Here is an 18184-nt window from a genome sequence, read left to right on the forward strand (position 1 = left end):
AAAGATTTTATTTGAGAGAGAGCATTTGCGCACACACACATGAGCAGGGGGAGAGGGAGAAGCCGACTCCACTGCTGAGCAGGGAGCCCAACACAGGGCTTGATCCCATGACCTTAGGATCATGACCTGAGCCGAAGGCAGACGCTTAACGACTGAGCCACCCAGGCGCTCCAGAAGACCAGTATTTTAATAGAAATATTTGGAATGCCTTTGAATAGGTAAAACTTGGAAAAATATAAATGACAAAGTTCTAAAAAGCTATTTAACTTTCAGTGGTTGCAAAGTATTCCATCATGTGGTTAAACTGCACTGGAACAGAATAAAGATCCCAAAAGTAGACTCCAGAGACACTTGAAAATTAAGCTTTTGATGGAGATACTCCAAATATGTATGTAAAGGGTACATAGAGGAGCTTTAGCTCCTAGAAAGGTGTGAAAGTGGGTACTTCTGGGAGGTAGCATGGCAGAAAGGTTGGCTGCTTTTCCCTTGAGCTGCTCACCTCTGGCTGTGCCTTAAAGTCACTCTAGAGACTTAAAATAGGGCTCTGAGACCCGTCCTCATTCCTGGGAATTCTGATGTAATTGGACTGAGGTGGAGCCTCGGTTTTTTTAAAACCTCCCCAAGTGATTGAACTTTAGCCGTGGTTGAAAACTACTCTTCCAGGTCTCTTCTGACTCTACCCCATCTGCGCTCCCATAATATTATAATACTGTCAAAGATACTAATGGAAATGCTAGTCCTTGAACAAATAAAAAGCAGGGCATAATTCTATTAACTTAAATATATATGTAGTTTAAAAAGTTACTTTACAGCAGTTATCTCTGGGTTTTATGACTTTGTTTTTTATATTTTTCTGTTTTTTTAACCTTTCTGAAATAAGCATGTATTGCCTTTCTAATTGAAAAATCTTTAATTTAAAAAGGGTTAGTTTAGAGGTATAGGTTCCTCTCATCTAGATAATTAATGACATACAGGGGTAGGGATTTACTTTTGCACTTGAATGAACATATCTTAACGTATAATCTAATAATCATTGTACTTATAAAACAAAAAGGTCATTTCGTCAAAACTACCGATAAAGTTGTGAAGGGAGAGTAGCCAATAAGGTGCTTGGATAACTAAACGGGCATTAATTAATTTCCTTTCTATTAGCCAGAGTGTTTAATTTATAGATATCCCAAGTTTTTTTTTCTGATGAGGAATTAATGTTTAGGGATGCCTGGGTAGCTCAGTCGGTTAAGCATCTGCTTTTGGGTCGGTTCATGATCTGGGGGTCCTGGGATCGAGTCCCTCATCGGGCTCCTTGCTCAGCTGGGAGCCTGCTTCTTCCTCTGCCTCGCGCTCCCCCTGCTTGTGCTTGAGCTCTCACGCATGTGTGCGCTCTCTCTCTCACAAATAAAATCTTAAAAAAAAAAAAAATTAATATTTAGACGGTAACAAATAACTTACCATATCTGATTCAAATGAAAATATTGCTCATTTAATATAGCTTGTAAGCTATAGGCCACATAGACATGATAAATTATTCTGGGTTTATGGATGATTCACAGATTGACCCAAGGTAAATTCTTGGTAAGCAGTGACTTCTTTTTTCCTTAAAAAATTTACTTATTTTTTTTTTTTACAAAGTGAAGCTAAACTGGTCCCTCATACATGGAATCCATTCAGTCTCCATAAATCCCTCCTTTTGTCTTTAACAGAACTGTCAAAAATCAGCTTTACAAAAATGACTTTCCTTGAGTTTTTTTCACCACGTTATCAATAAAGATAAATATTTAACGCCAAGAACGTAAACATTTAAAGTACATTTAAAAAATCCTTTTTTTTTTTTTTTAAGATTTTATTTATTTGACAGAGAGATAGCAAGAGCAGGAACCCAAGCAAGGGGAGTGGGAGAGGGAGAAGCAGGCTTCCCGCTGAGCAGGGAGCCCAATATGGGGCTTGATCGCAGGACCCCGGGATCATGACCTGAGCCGAAGGCAGACGCTTAACTACTGAGCCACCCAGGCGCCCCTTAAAAAATCCTTTTTAATAACAGCTGACACCATAATTCACTGAAATGGGCAATGACAGGTTTATGGTGATGGTTTTAGATACTTTATAGGATGGCAGATGGGCCAAGTCGGGGGAAAATAAAGCAAGGGAAACTAAGTTATATGACTCCTTTGGTCTCTGGGATATTGAGACCAAACTAATTGCTTTCTGTTTCTATGTGAATTTCAGTTGGGGACCTTTCCCTTTTTTTCTCTGATTTGTATAATGGAAATTAAGGATAATGGGCTTAATAAGAGTTCATTTTATTTTCAGCTTAGTTGGAGACCATCTATATATATATATATTTAAAGATATGTTTCAAAGTTCATATATTCAGAATAGAACATTTTACAGAGACAATTTGAGTTAAAACAATGCTTTAAAAAAAAAATACAAAACATTGCTTTCTTGACAAAAAGCCAATAAAACAAAGGTGAGGCATTTTCTTTCTTTTTGGCGCCAGTATGCAATGAACCTCATAAAACCTATGTTGCTTAAACAGATTACAAACTTGATCTGATAAGAGTAGTTGAAAATAAACCCGTTAGTTTCTTACAACTAGGAATCTTAGTATAAAAAGATGATGCCTGTTCTGGTCTCTACAATAGACAGGAACACTTTTTACTCCAGAAAGTCAGGGCATTGGTGCATGGTACTTGTCTCTGTATTGCTTGCGGACTGCGAACCCGACAGCTGGTCATCCTGTTTGTTCACAAAACAAAGCAGTGTGCAATTATAAAAGGTGTATCTTCATTAGATGTCGGACTGAATATGAAGTTAAAGATCAAGCTGCAAAAGGTGACGAAGTGACTCGGAAACGATTCCACGCATTTGTTCTCTTCCTGGGGGAGCTCTATCTTAACCTGGAGGTGAGGAGGAATTTTCTTAAGTACTGACAAAGCCTGGGAACGTAAACTGATCATGATAAGGAATTTGTGTTCACATTATCCTTGGACAACATTAAGGATGAAAAAACCAGGCGAAGGGAGAGAGAAACAGTGCCTTAGGGGCTGCTCACGCTAGTGCCTGCGTTCTCATGGAACGTCCATAATGTTTGTTTCTTCTGTTTGCGGGGAGGCTGTTGGGAAGTGGTTACTGGGAATTTTAAAGTCTGTGTACTTTTGGAAAGCCATGGTTTCCATGCAAGTGTAAGCTCTCGAAATACAGATAATACCTTTTTTGAATTCACACATTTCGTATATTGACTTTCAGATGGTGGCTCAAAAGCAGCGTACTCTGCAGAACACAAAGCTTTGAGTTGAAAAGGTGGGGCGGTGGGGGGGGGGGAGACACTAGAATATCTAGTGCTGAATATTACGTTGTAATGGATTTGCTTTTTTTTTTCTTGGACTAGTTAATCCCAGAGATAGGTTATACCTCCTTTAACTTTGACTTGAAAACTTAATCGTAAACACCACTGAAAAGACCCATGAGATCCACCATCAAATGTGCATCTCAGTCAGTGCATCTAAAAGGTCTGTCCAATCTAGTGCCTAATTTACTACCCCTTTTTACCACAGATGGACTTAATTTTTTTTTTTTTTTTGCATTGGGATTTTATTTTATTTTTTTAAGTAGGCACCATGCCCAACATGGAGCTTGAACTCCCAACCCTGAGATCAAGAGTCACCTGCTATGCCAACTGAACCAGCCAGGTGTCCCTGGATGGACTTAATTTTTTAAAAATTTCATGCATGAATCTTTCAGTTTAATTTTTATATAAGCCAAAATAAGAGCATTCACGTAAAATGTGCTGTAAATGAAGAGTCATTCTAAGAATGCAGTTGTTTCCTATGTGGACGTAATAATGCCATGTCTGTGGGGGGTGTACAGATGAGGTGTGACTCCTGAGACTGCAGCTCTTCTGGCTGGAGAGCTACGATACTTAGACGATTCTGATGCAAAACAGTATTTTTAAATAGTATAAAAAAGAATAATAAAATGCTGCATGTTCCAAAAAAGGTGGTAGCTTAATAGACCAGAGAATGCTTTATGAAGCAGTAATTTATAAAGGAGGCTTAGGTTATCCTGACCATATGTTATGTGTGATAAATGGAAAATTTTACCTGTAGTTTACTAATTGTATTAGAGGTCCTATATACATGTAAAATAGTATAATTTTGTGAAGATACAAGAGCATTTCTGATTTTTGTATTGTTTAACTTAAAACACTTATTTTGCCAAGACGTTAGACCATTTATTTATCTGTTGTAATATTTTGGCATGGTTGCTTTTCATTTTCTTCTGTCCCAAAAGATCAAGGGAACAAATGGACAGGTTACAAGAGCAGATATTCTTCAGGTTGGTCTTCGGGAGTTGCTGAATGCTCTCTTTTCTAATCCTATGGATGACAACTTAATTTGTGCAGTAAAATTACTGAAGGTAGGTTTTACTTATGTTTGTCTTAAAATTCATCTTTCTACCTCATTCGTATATGATTTAGAGGAAGGAAAGTATGTATAGTATGGAGTGAATTCAAGATTAAATTTTTTTCTTTAAGTTAAATATTGACATTTTGCTTTGCTCTTGAATTTAAATATTGGAAAAGCAGTATGTGCTGATTTTAAGATTTTTTGGGTGGGGGAGAGAGAGTGCATGAGCAGGATTTGGGGGCGGGGGGCAGAGGGAGAGGGACATGCAGACTCCGCACTGAGCACAGAGCCTGACATGGGCCTCAATCTCAACGACCCTGAGATCATGGCCCGAGCCGAAATCAAGACTCAGACTCTTAACCAACTGAGCCACCCGTGCTACCCTGTACTGATTTTTTTAAATACGAGAATCCAAATTTAGAAGCAAAAAATGGAAGTCCTTCACCCCCATCTCTAAATTTCCTTTCCTTCCTTTCCCATGTATGTATGTGTGCCCTCAAAAAAATCTCTTTTTGGCTTGCTCTTTTAATCTAACAAATATCTTAGATCTTTGGCACAAAAGATTTACCTCTTTCTGCAGTAACTTCGTTTCTATATGTGCAGTTGTTTATGTAGGTTCGATTCCTACACATAGATTTGGTGGGTCAGTGAGCGTAGTATACTTTATTTTGAGAAGTAATGTCAAATTTCCCTTCTAAATGCTAAACCACTGTGTGGTTTGGTGGTTGTCCTACCAACAGTGAATGAGTATACTGCTTTCCCCATATTCTTATCAGTGATGGATATAATCAATCCTGGTTTGTTTTGTCATGGGTAATGAGTAAAAACAAAAATCTTGTTTTGCATTTTCCTGATCACTAGTGAATTTAAGCATTTCTTCACATTTGTTAGCCATTTTTTCCCTATGAATTACCGGTTTTTATCCTTACCTTTTTTCCCCCCCCCCCCCGAAGTTTGTATTTTTTATTTTTTTTAAATTCAGAGCTTCTGTACTTGTATATTTCAAAAAGCGAAAGGTTGATTAAAATTTTATAGCCTAACTTACATGGGGAATATACCCTATAGTCATTGATACATAAAACCTGTGATTCAGGTTCTGCTTTAATTTCTCTCAATCAGGAAAAATAGAGATTCCTGACTGTTAGATGGTGGAGAATAATTGGGAGTATTTAACTTACCAAATTCATTTTCTTTAAAGAATGCTTGAATTGCTATGAATACTTTTTTTTTTTTTAAGAATTTCTGTACTTTATTGAATCCCTTATTTTACTGATAACCTGCTTTTTTAGTTGACAGGGTCAGTTTTGGAAGATGCCTGGAAGGAGAAAGGAAAGACTGATATGGAAGAAATCATTCAGAGAATTGAGAATGTTGTCCTAGATGCAAATTGCAGCAGGTGGGTAGCTAGCTAGTGGATCTCAATTTCTTTTTCTGTGGGGCTTGTTTTTTAACCTGTGATGTATGCTATCATGGAAAGAATTGAAATCTTACAGACCTACAGAAATATTTCCTTTAAAGGTATAATATTTTAGTTATGGCTTCTGCTCACCTGGCTTTTTTTGTTCAGTTGTGTTTATAAATTGAAAAAGTTAAGATTTTCCTGTGGTGAGATAGGAGTCCATTGAAAAGTAAAATGATTCAGACTTTAAATTGTTCAGTAAATACTTGGGTGAGGTACAATTTTAAGTCCAGTTGGAGGCATAAAAATGTGGGATAGGCACTGCCTTTAAGAACCATATAGTCACAGTTAGATGGAATAACTTTTTTTTTTAAGATTTTATTTGAGAGAGAGAGCACAGGCAGGGAGAAGAGGGAGAAGCAGGCTCCCTGCTGAACAAGGTACCCGTTGTGGGACTTGATCCCGGGGTCCTGGGATCGGGCCCCGCATCGGGCTCCCTGCTCGGCGGGAAGCCTGCTTCTCCCTCTCCCACTCCCCCTGCTTGTGTTCCCTCTCTCGCTGTGTCTCTCTCTCTCTCAAATAAATAAATAAAATCTTTAAAAAAAAAAAAATGTTATGTCAATATAGGAAATGCCTAAAAAATCAAAGCACTTAGATGTACATGTTAAATTTATGAAACATGGTTTTAGGAGTCTGTGGTATTCTAGAGCCTAACAACACTTTGGTGGATACCCTTAACTCCTTTTCAACTTGTCTGCAGAGATGTGAAACAGATGCTCTTGAAGCTTGTTGAACTCCGGTCAAGTAACTGGGGTAGAGTCCACGCAACTTCAACGTACAGAGAAGCAACACCTGAAAATGATCCTAATTATTTTATGGTATGCCAGCGTTTACATTTTAAGTTTTGTTTATTGCTTGGATCCAATTTTGGAAATTTCTGGAGGAGGTACATAAAGGTATTCTTAAAAAAAAAAAAAAGGTATTCTCAGAATTTAATGCCAGTAACTCTTTTCATTGGCGTAGGGTCACATGGCAGCCAGCAGGCCAGGTAAATAGGGAAGAAACATAGAATCCTCTAAGGAAAGCGTGGACTAGAGAAAGATCCATCCAGTGGCAAGGGAAATCAATAAGGCTTGGACTCAGTTGAGTGTGGGATTGTGGGAAGTTTTTCCAGAGAAATTATAACCAAAGGCCTGCATCTCACACTTTTACTTTGCATGTTGTAGTAAATTAAGAAAATAAAAGTGATCACCAGGCCAATGATGCCCTGAAGCTCCTGAAATGACCAAACAACGCAACAATGGAGAAATGCTCCTATAACCCCAGCCATGGAAATTCTTTAAAAAATGGTGGGGGGTGGGGGGAGAACCACAACTCAAAATAAGCTGACACAACGCTAAATCACAGTGCACAACAAAACAGTTCATCACGAGTGTGACAGACTAGACAGCAGGGTTACAGCTGCAGGAACTTGAGAGAATAGAATAGAAATCTGAAAACCATAGACTTTCCCAATGAAATGAAAATGGCTATTATGAAGCTAGTTTTTTGTGTGATCTTGCATTATCAGGTGCAGATGAGTGACCTCAGCCATGCTTCGTTAATTAATGTGCTTTAAAAAATAAACTCTGAAATACTTACATATTTGTATCACTTTGATTCATCCTAGAATGAACCAACATTTTATACCTCTGACGGTGTTCCTTTCACTGCGGCCGACCCAGGTAGGCTGTCTCACAGTGCTTTGCCCCCCATTGCTTGGTAAGCTAGTGAGTTACAGAAAACCATACCCTCACGGGTACAAAGCTGTAACTGTTTGAAGCAGGCACATTGTTCTAAGATACAGGGTAAATGTTTGTAAATGTTTATCTCCTATAGAATATTCTTGACAGGGACAACCGCTTTGAACCATTTCAAGATAGTATCTTGTCATCCTGACAGTGGTTTTGGAGGAATCCCTTGATTAAATGCAACCATTTTTGTTTTATATTTTCTCTAATATTTCATTTTTATACTGTAAGCTTTAGGTGGTTAAAATAGAAGGGAAAGATGGTTCTAGTCACTACATAGAGTACAACATTTGTTACTATGGGTTAATACTTGCAGATACTAAGAATTACGGGTTTCATTAATAGTAGGTCAAAGTTAATTAAAATCTAAATCTCAGCACACTTCCCCTTCCAGAAAAGGGCCATTTATAGAAAGATTTCTTTAATTGTGATAAATGGGACTGCAGTATGAGCAAGAGAAAATTTTCCCAGTTGATAAAAATTATAACCAGCTTATTGTTCGGAATTTTCCCATTTGCTTACTCTGGATAGCAGGCACCTCCTGTTCCTCAGAGGAGGTGGAAAGAAGGACTGCTTAACTTTCAACTTTAAATTATGAAACACTCAGAATATAAAAAGCACGTTGGTTCGTTTTAAATGCCAAATAATACTGCACTCAGAGTACAGCACTGGTTATAGGTCCCTACTTGAGGGTGGTTGGGTGGCTCACACTCCTTACTATAGAGTGCTGTACTCTTTAAGTAGTCCTTGTGCACATGCAGGAGGTTCTTCAGGGTGAAGAAGTACAGTTGCTACATTGTAGGTTACCTGCATCTTCTACTTGACTAAATGTTGCTAACCAGCTTTCCAGTCTGACTATACCACATGATATGCCCAGCAGAACATGAGGATTCCTGTTTCTCATCCATGGCAACACTTATTACCAGACTTTATTGTTGTCAGTTAGATTGTACCAAATTGTAAACTTTCATTTCCTTACTAGTGATAATGAATTTCTTTTCATGTTTCTATTGACAGTTGTTTTCTTAAGAATTTTTTTTTTTTTTTTAAGAATTGCCTATTTGTGTTCTTTGCCCATACTTGTCTTGGATCGTTTGTTTCTTAACTGATTTGTAATTCCTTACATAGCCCAGAAAGTGACTCTGAGGTTCTCCCAGTATATGCTGTCTTTCCATTATGTTTGTCTTATCCTATAGAAGCTTCGAGTTTTCATGTCACTGTATCTGTCTTGTTCCTGCTCTCAGTGGCTAAGGTTTCCTTATTACCATCAAATTCCATTTTCTTCTAAAAGTCTTTGTTGCTTTTTCGTATTGAGGTCTTTAATCCATCTGGCTAATCTTTATGTGATAGATGTAGTAGGACTTAAATATTCCATGTTCTCTTGTCTCAGCAACTGGTGTTGAGTTACCCATTCTCTCTCCTCAGTAAAATGCAGTCCCTCTGATGTGTACCGTGTCCGTCCTTTCTAACTTGTATCTTAGTCTGTGTCTGTGCATGTGGATCTTTTGTCTGTCTTAATACCAATACCACAGTCTTAATTACTACTTTACTTTAAATCTTGCTATGGCTGGTAAGACAGATTTTCTTAGTCTTCAAAGTTACCTTGAATCGTTTTGGTTCTTTGTTCATCTGTGTCTCATTTGTTCAGCCTATTTGTTCTTTTGTCTACAGAAATTTCTTTTTTTTAAAGGAAATCCATTTCATTTTTTTTTTTTTTTTTTTTAAGATTTTATTTATTTGACAGAGAGAGACACAGCGAGAGAGGGAACACAAGCAGGGGGGAGTGGGAGAGGGAGAAGCAGGCCTCCCGCCGAGCAGGGAGCCCGATGCGGGGCTCGATCCCAGGACCCTGGGACCATGACCCGAGCCGAAGGCAGACGCTTAACGACTGAGCCACCCAGGCGCCCCTGTCTACAGAAATTTCTAAAGATGCTTATTTTTGTTTCACATTTTTGTTCTTTTAATTCTAACCTTGCTGTTATTTTTGAGGATCACATAAAATTTATTTTGATCTTTTTTTTAAATTGCAATCTGATATTTAATGGTCTTAAACTTTTTTTTGGAAAGGATTTCAAACTTACAGAAAAGTTACAAAAGTAAAAATTGTACAAATAACACCCATCCACCCATTACCCACATGTACCCTTTGTTAACGTTTATTCTATTTGCTTTATCACTTGTTCTGTCCACACTTTTCTGAACCATTTGAAGTTATACATATTGTGGCCCTTTATGACTGCCCTCATGTTTTAACTGCTTTTTTTGTTTTTCTTCATGAAAACTCCTTATGGCTTGGGTTGTAGTAACATCTTTTCCTGCCAAGGAGCCACAGGGGTAAAACTGATTTGGAACAAGTCTTTATTTTCTTGTCATAGGGTTTTTTATGTGGGTAGTAGAAATTTGAGGTCTAGGCCCATTATTACAAATTTTCTGAGGAACTGGTTTCTTCAGAGTACTGTTGTTTCTACTTCAAACCCAGGAAGAGACCAGCAAGCTTCTTTGCTATCTCTCTTTGCCACCAGAGTGTTTTCCATTTTGTTTTTTTTCCTGGTCCACCTTTTTTTGAGATATCCAGCCTTTGAAGGGCCCGGGTTTTTGTAGGTAGAGGTGGGCGTGGGCATGAATTCCATCTCTGTTTCGCATGGGCCCAAGACCTTGCTTTCTGAACTTCTGTAGGTTTTTAAATCCAAGCCCCTTTGTTAACTGAGAGCATGTGGTCTGCCAGCCTCCTGGCTGGAGTAGGTATGTATGATTTTCAGTTCCCTTTTTGTTGGTCATCAAGGGACTTGATTTTCTTTTTTCTGAACTCATCTGTGCATTTAAAAGAATGTTTGTCTTATCTGTTACCCCAAGTATTTGTTGTAGAAAGGTTCTGCAGTTAAAATTGTCTCCAAATTGCCAAAATTGGATGTCAAAATATCACCAACCCTTTAAGCTGAAATAAGTTTTATAGAGACTGGCAATCTTGGGGAAAATACGGTCTAATGTAATTATCTTGTTGAAATTTGAGGTAGCTGTTGTTCACAAGAAACCAGTTTTAAGGTAACTAGTTTTAATACACACTGATCTATTTTATTATTCAGAGATAAGTACTCCATATGGATATGCTAATCTTAAAAGATACTCAGTAACTCTGCCTAAGACAGTTGGCAGATGGAGAGCTATAAAATTACCCGTATTGCCTTGGAAGAACCCAACCAAGGGAAAGTTCGTATAGCTGAAACATTTATCAGATAGCTACCTTCCAGCTGTCTCTGAGGGAAGAAAAGAAAATCCCCTGTGCTCAGAACCTTTGCTAGGTTAGCTACTCTGATTGAGAAACATGGGCCAGTGGCTGTTAGTTGCTAGCCACTAGCTCACTTGACTTCCTCGGGAAAGAGTAAGGGGAACAGAGGCCGGGCTATTTGATTAAAATCCTTCCTTGTGGAAGGAAGAACAGGAATATGGAAGAACATGTTTTTTCCCAACAAGTTATATAGATATATGTTTTGTCTTATGGAAAAAAGCAGCAGAGAGTATAAGCGGCATACACGTTGGCTATGGTATATCCACAGTGGCCTTGATTTGCAACATGTAATTAGAGGAATGTTAAGATTTATGAGCATGCAGGTGGCAAAAGCAAGCCAGTTAGAATATAAGTTTTGTAAAAGCTATTAAATACGCAACTGGAAGCTTCCTGCTATTTAAACACTGGCTCTACTTAAATGAAAACTAATATTAAAAGTCATTTTTAAGGATAACTGGCCATTTTATGACTTTTGTCAACCTTTTTTTCAATTTTTTTTTATAGATTACCAAGAGAAATATCAAGAGTTACTTGAAAGAGAAGACTTTTTTCCAGATTATGAAGAAAATGGGACAGATTTATCAGGGGCTGGTGATCCGTAAGTTCTTCCTAGCTATTAACTTTCTTTGTGATATTTCTGTGGCCATAGTTTGTAGATGGAGTTTAGATTGGAAAAAGGTAGATGAAGAATGCACATTTTGATTTGATGGTGTTGCAATGGTATACATGTATGGCTTACCAAAAATTTTCAGGAAATCATACTAGAAAACATAAACTCTGATTCTGAAAATGTATATATATCTGAAGGGGAAAAACTAAAATAGTGGTATACTCAAGTATAGTTTTGTAAAATAGATTCAGTTCAGCTCTAATACTGTAAGGTCTTAGGCAAATTCTGTGCCTGTTTTTTCCATCTGTAAAGTAGAAATAGTAGACCCTTCCTTGAGTTCCTTTGAGAACTAGGTGAAAATACATACATACTTAGAACCACCTCCTGGCAGACAGTAAAAGACTCAGATCTTAGCTGTTTTAAAGGATGAATTAAGATTAAAGAGAATGCTGATAACTACATTAAGTGTTTGGACTGATGGGAAGGTGTAAGTTATAGTCCCATTCACATCTCTCGATCCCTACCTGCCATTCTTTGTAATAAAAGAAACTTTTGCTACTCGCTTACCATCAGATTGCATTACACTGAGTTATAGAAGAACCAAGAACTTGTGAGGTTTGGTCCCAGCTCTCTTAACAGTTCATGTGAATTTGGACCAGTTACTCAGGTATTCTTCTAAGTGGAGGAGAGGGAATAAATTAAAACTGACTTAATTTTCTCCTACGTCTCATCTCTCATGTATGTTGTAGGTTAAAAAAGTGAACCACTTTTATTCTCTCCCCCATCTAGTGACATTTATAAGTCTGTTTGAGATCTAATGTTACCATATTTTTTTTACATACTAGTTTAATTAAAAAAAAAAAAAAAAGGGTTGTAAGGACTCAAGCCCAATAAGAAAAAGGTTCAGCCCTGCTGGGTATACCACTGGAAGTTCAAGCTGTTCTTGGCATTGAATTTCAGATTGTCCTCTGAAGTTTTGCTTGGTAAATATTACATGCTCTTGCCCTGATACACTTATGGCTATTTCAACACATGGCCTTGTACTAGAAATGGAGGAACAATGACAGAAAGACCCATCAGCAGTTGGTAGGATTGGCAAGATAGTTTTGTCTCATATGTAGGTAGAAAGGATTATTGCGGGGTGGGGAGACATACAGACAACATGTTGTAGAGGAAAAGTGTAGAAAAGGGAAAAGATTTGGAGTCAGATTCTGGCTGTGCTACATATTTAACCCAAATCTTAGAGTATTTACTTAACCTCCTTCCAGAGTCTTTTTTTCTTTTATCTCTAAAATGGAGATGATGGGGCGCCTGTCTGGTGCAGTCAGTAGAACATGTGACTCTTGATCTTAGGGTTGTGAGTTCGAGCCCCATGTTGGGTGTAGAGATTACTTAAAAAGAATGGAGATGATAGTAGTACCTATCTTTTTAAGATGGCTATGGGTATTCAGTAAGAATATGTATATTAAATCCTTAATGGGCTCTTTAAATTTTCTACCCATACTTAACTGTGGAAAGTGTTGTTTTCCATCATTTTAAACTACCTAATAGTTGGAAAAATTCTGAGATAGATGGTCTCGAAGGTAGCTTCTTGTTATGAAAGTGATTCCAGATAAATGGAATGTGACTAAATTGTCATTTCAAGAATACCATTTCTGATGTTAAGTAGATATAAAATAGGGGAGCCTGGGTGGCTTAGTCGGTTGCCTTCAGCTGAGGTCATGATCCCAGGGTTCTGGGATCGAGCCCTGCATTGGGCTCCTTGCTCAGTGGGGAGCCTGCTTCTCCCTCTCCCTGCCACTCTCCTTGCTTGTGCTGTCTCTATCAAATAAATAATATCTTAAAAAAAAAAAGTAGACATAAAACTTTGCATTATTAGAGGTGAATGGCATATCTGAAATTATGTTCTAATTATAGTGTGATTAAGGTAAGTTTATGAAAATAATATCAATCTTGAGCCCCCAAATTTATATGTCGAGACTTTGAATTCACTTTTAGGTTAGGTTAAGAATTTAACATATGTCGGGTGCCTGACTGCTCAGTCAGAAGAGCATGGGATTCTTGATCTTGGGGTTGTGGGTTTGAGCCCCACATAGGGTGTAGAGATAACTTAAATTTTTTTTTTAACATACGTCTAAAAGTATAACAGAAGCTTAATTTCAAACACAAGAGACTCAGAATCCAGTGTGAAAGGTAACTGCTCAGATTAAGCGTTTGGTTGTCTGAGGACTGACATGTATGTAATTCTGAAAAGTGCTTACATTCTGTAACAGTCTAAGAAAGTTATATCACCATACTTTTTTGTGTGGCTTAGCATCTTAGATATTTCTGAATTGAAAAATGTTAAACTTATGAATGAATCATCTTTACTTCTTTCATAGATACTTGGATGATATTGATGATGAGATGGACCCAGAGATAGAAGAAGCTTATGAAAAGTTTTGTTTGGAATCAGAGCGTAAGCGAAAACAGTAAAGCTAAATTTCAACATAACAGTTTTATAAAGCAGTTTAGGTTATGGTGATTTAGCAGAACACAGGAAAACAGGAAAATGTGTCACACTTATACCAAATTAAGGATGTTGAGTTATGTTACTAACGTATGCAACTTTAATTTTGTTTAACACTATCTGCCAAAATAAACTTTATTCCCTATAACTTAAAATGTGTATATATATATAATAGTTTATTATGTACAGTTAATTCCACTGTTCTGGCTGCAATAAAATCGATTTTGAAATAAATGAAATGTTGAAAGTAAATTTTGCTAGTTGGTTAGAAGCTTAACCTTTAAATTCTACTTTTCTTGAGGGAAAAAGTCTTAGCCTGGAAATATGTATTATTGCAAAATGTAGCATCCTTTTTTAGATGAGTATATAGCTTTCATTTAGTTTTACGTTGTCTCAATGAATTGGGTTTCAAGTATGAATCACAATCATGAAAATCTTTTGCACTAAAGTCTTAGAATATATCATTAACAACTGATTTACATATCCAGATGCTATTTGATACCAAGGGCTTTTAAAATGTCATTAAAAAAAAAAAAACAAAAAAAACTTAAAACTCCCAACTAAACAACCAGGATTCTTCACTTAGGATTTATTGGAATTGTTCTTCCCCAACTCACCCCCCAACTTTTCATTACCCAAAAGCCTAGAACATTATTCTGCTTTATTTATATGGCTTTCATTTTTATTTTGTAGCATGAGTTGCATTGACTTTTTTACTAGAGAATTTTACTAGATCTTTGTCACTCAAGTTTTCACCTGCTTTATAATTGATACACCCTGAGGATCACTTTTCTAATACTTTTACTATAATGCAGTACCACCTCAGCCCTATTTAAAAATATTTGTACCTAATGTCAAAAGCCTTTTTCCAGCTAACTAAAAACTTATGTACAAAAGGATTGCTTGTAAATATGCATGTAAATAGTTCTGTTAATAACCCACTGTTTTACATTTGGTACATCTGTGTCTGCTAATACAGTTAGCTTTCTCATTTTTCAGCTTGTTTGTTCAGTCTGGATTAAAGTTAGACTTTGAAAATAAAATTTAAATAGTTTTGTTTTCCTCTTAAGTTTTTGGAGTGGTATCCTGATATTTTAAAGAATTTCTGTTCAACTTTGTCATAAAATTAAGTGTTTGAAATCAAACTATGCTAGAAGATGTCCTATTCAGTGTGTGTTAAGAATTCAGTAACAAGTCTAGTTGGAAAAATTAAATATAAAACATTAACCTTTAGATTCCTTATTGTAAAAGGGAAGGATATATATAATTGGGGTTTTTGGAACTTGTAATAGGATTCTTTTTTTCAAAATGGCTCCTGTAATGTGGTGGATAATTACTTTAATCTGCAGTTCTCCAAAGACTGTGCTCATTGTAAATCTTGGGGGTGAGGGGGAAGGGGTATGGGGAAGAGGGAGTACATTAGACCAGGGGCCAAGTACATGATAACTGAATATACTTTAAACTTCTTGTGGTTGCTTTGTGAATATAACTATCCAGCTTTGTCCACTAGCTCATTGTCACCAATCACTGCTGTACTCAGGATCATTATGTGTTCCAGTTACTAGGGCTGTTTAAATAACCACCTAAATTTAATGTCTTCAAACAATAAGCATTTTATTATGCTCATGAGTTCTGTGGTTTAGGGATTTGGACAGGGCATGGCTTTTTTCTGTTCTGCGTGTTTGCAGCCTCAGCTGGGAAAACTAAGGAGTGGAGGTGATTCAAATGGCCGGGAGCTGTAATCATCTGAAGTCTTCTTCACTCACATGGCTGACTGGGCCGAGATGACTTGAAGCTATCACTTGGCAAGACCCACCTACACATGGCCTGTCCATGTGGCCTAGACTTTTCACAAACATGGCAGCTGGATTTTGGAGGGGGCATTGTGGAAGACTCAGGAAGAAGCTGCATTTGGAAGCTGCACACAGCATTAACTTCCATTACAGTCTTAGTTCTGAGTCACTAAAGACATATCAAATAGGAGGCCATCAGGAAATGTGTGGATATGTTTTAAAACTGCAACGGTATATCCCGAAAGGAAGAGCCAGCCCTGTGCTACAATTGTTGGCCGTATCTTCAACAGAAACATGGGTCCTAAGTCTCTTGTAAGGATTAATAGTACAAGTCTCCAATGAGCAAGAATGCATGGGTGCTAGTGCAGGTCATAGGCCTGTGTTCTGGTAACAAAGTACAAATACTGGTTTGTACAATATCTGGCACTTGTGTCATCAACTCATACCTTCTGTCTTTATGTTGTCCATGCCCTTCCAGCCAAAGACTACCAGGAATATACATGTACCTGAACAGGCTGGGCTTAGTACTTTTGCACTAAAGCAGAATACACATATGGGGAACTGTGGGGTGTGTCAGTAAGAGGGTATTAGAACCCATTATAATAGGATTTGTGCTTTGGTTGGATAATTTGGGAGAGGGTCCAAGAAACTGGAGATTCACCCTAGATTGGAAATTGTCAGAAAAGGGCAACTCCATGATTAGGTATTTCATTAAGTCTTATCTGTAGAAAAACAGATGGATCTGGAGGAAGTTCTCATTTGTTTAAGAAAAAATCAGTCATGTTTAACAAGAGAAGACACGTGGTATGAAAGAGTAAAAACCTGTTCAGGACTGAAGGACTGAAAATGAGTTCTCATGGGGGGTGGGGAGGTGTACCCTTGCCGTTTTTCTGGTTGGGAGGATAGACACACATAAAGCCAGCTAGAAAGTTAACAGGACACATTTTTCCCAAAGCCATGCAATTATAAACTACCATCATGACCCCTTTGTAGGACTACTGCTTTGTTGTCTTCAGACCTGCTTTGCTATCCCACCCATCTATTACTGGGGATACCCAATTACTAAACAGCCGTCACCTCATAACCACACCAATCCCTAGTCAATTCCTGCTTCTAATCTTGCTTCAGAAGCAGCATCCAACTCAGAACAGGTATCTCTTCCCTTAGAATCTCCTCAGATTCCTTCAGCAGGAATCCAAATTTTACCAAAGTGGGTGCCCTCCTTCCTCTTGTGTAGCATGCCATTCGTGTTTTCCCTGGAGTTTCCTCCCTTGCTTACAAGTCAATAAGATTTTGTCAGACTGCAGGCTTTAACCTGGTGGTCTTTGGCTGACTAGACTTTAGTAGATGTAAATAATTTTAGGTCATGTATACTAGGTCATGTATTGTGTCAGCCTGGCAAAACAACCCTGGATGGACCCAACACTGTTGCTTCAACCAGGCAGCTGGAGGTCCTATTTCTGGTAGGTTTGTACCAGTGTCAATTCATAATCGCCACCTAAGCTATCAGCACTGCCAGTAATCCTCCTGTGTTTATTACCTTGCTTGTTTCAAACTCCATTGTCTTTGTTTCTCATCCCCATTTAATGACTTGCTTCACAGAAGAAATCAGGCAAATGTACACAAATGCCTCCCATTCATTTCATCCCTCCTCTTGTACTCGGAAGTAGCCCTCCTGTTAAAGGCCAGTTATTCCACATGTGCTTGAATCCCATGCCCTCACTCTCTCATGAACTCTGTTGTTACTTGGTCTGTATTTTTTCTTTTTAAAATCTCTCCATTGGCCCTTTGCATGAGCTGTTGAACGTGTCATTCCTCTCATTGAGAAATCTGGTCCTCACAGTTCTGTACAGTTCTATCTGCTTCCTAGCCAGATTCTTCAAATGTCCCATATTTGTTTTCCATTTCCTTCCTATTTGCTCTTGAGACCTATAGCTTCTGCTGCCACTATATACAATAGCCCTTGGTAGAGCCACCAATGACATCTATGCCACTAAATCCAGTAGAAATTTGATTCTTTTTTTTTTTTTTAAAGATTTTTTTTTTTTATTTATTTATTTGAAACAGAGAGAATGAGAGAGACAGAGAGCACATGAGAGGGGATAGGGTCAGAGGACGAAGCAGACTCCCCGCCGAGCAGGGAGCCCGATGCGGGACTCGATCCCGGGACTCCAGGATCATGACCTGAGCCGAAGGCAGTCGCCTAACCAACTGAGCCACCCAGGCGCCCTAGAAATTTGATTCTTTAGCTTGTTCTCTAGGCAATATCTGACAGTATCAAGGGACACCAAAATTGAAAACCTCTAGGCATCTGGAATAGAATAGCCTTCTTTCTGGCTGTTCCTCAGCGTTTGTGGAATTCTCTTCCCTTTAATCTCTATTGGTGTTCCT

General features: G+C 37.9%; 1 protein-coding gene across 2 annotated transcripts in view; it reads left to right on the plus strand.

Moving 5' to 3' along the window:
- PAIP1 (poly(A) binding protein interacting protein 1) overlaps positions 1-15069 on the plus strand; it is a 31250-nt gene extending 16181 nt beyond the window's left edge. For both annotated transcript variants that reach the window (XM_021696645.2, XM_021696654.2), the window contains exons 5-11: positions 2792-2903; positions 4291-4416; positions 5696-5802; positions 6566-6683; positions 7475-7529; positions 11386-11479; positions 13873-15069. In XM_021696645.2, coding sequence (XP_021552320.1) covers positions 2792-2903; positions 4291-4416; positions 5696-5802; positions 6566-6683; positions 7475-7529; positions 11386-11479; positions 13873-13966 — 706 coding nt within the window. In that variant the 3' untranslated portion in view covers positions 13967-15069. The remainder of the gene's footprint in view (positions 1-2791; positions 2904-4290; positions 4417-5695; positions 5803-6565; positions 6684-7474; positions 7530-11385; positions 11480-13872) is intronic.
- The last annotated feature ends 3115 nt before the right edge of the window (positions 15070-18184 follow it).

This window comes from Neomonachus schauinslandi, chromosome 7, assembly GCF_002201575.2.
Source record: "Neomonachus schauinslandi chromosome 7, ASM220157v2, whole genome shotgun sequence".
Taxonomy (NCBI): domain Eukaryota; kingdom Metazoa; phylum Chordata; class Mammalia; order Carnivora; family Phocidae; genus Neomonachus; species Neomonachus schauinslandi.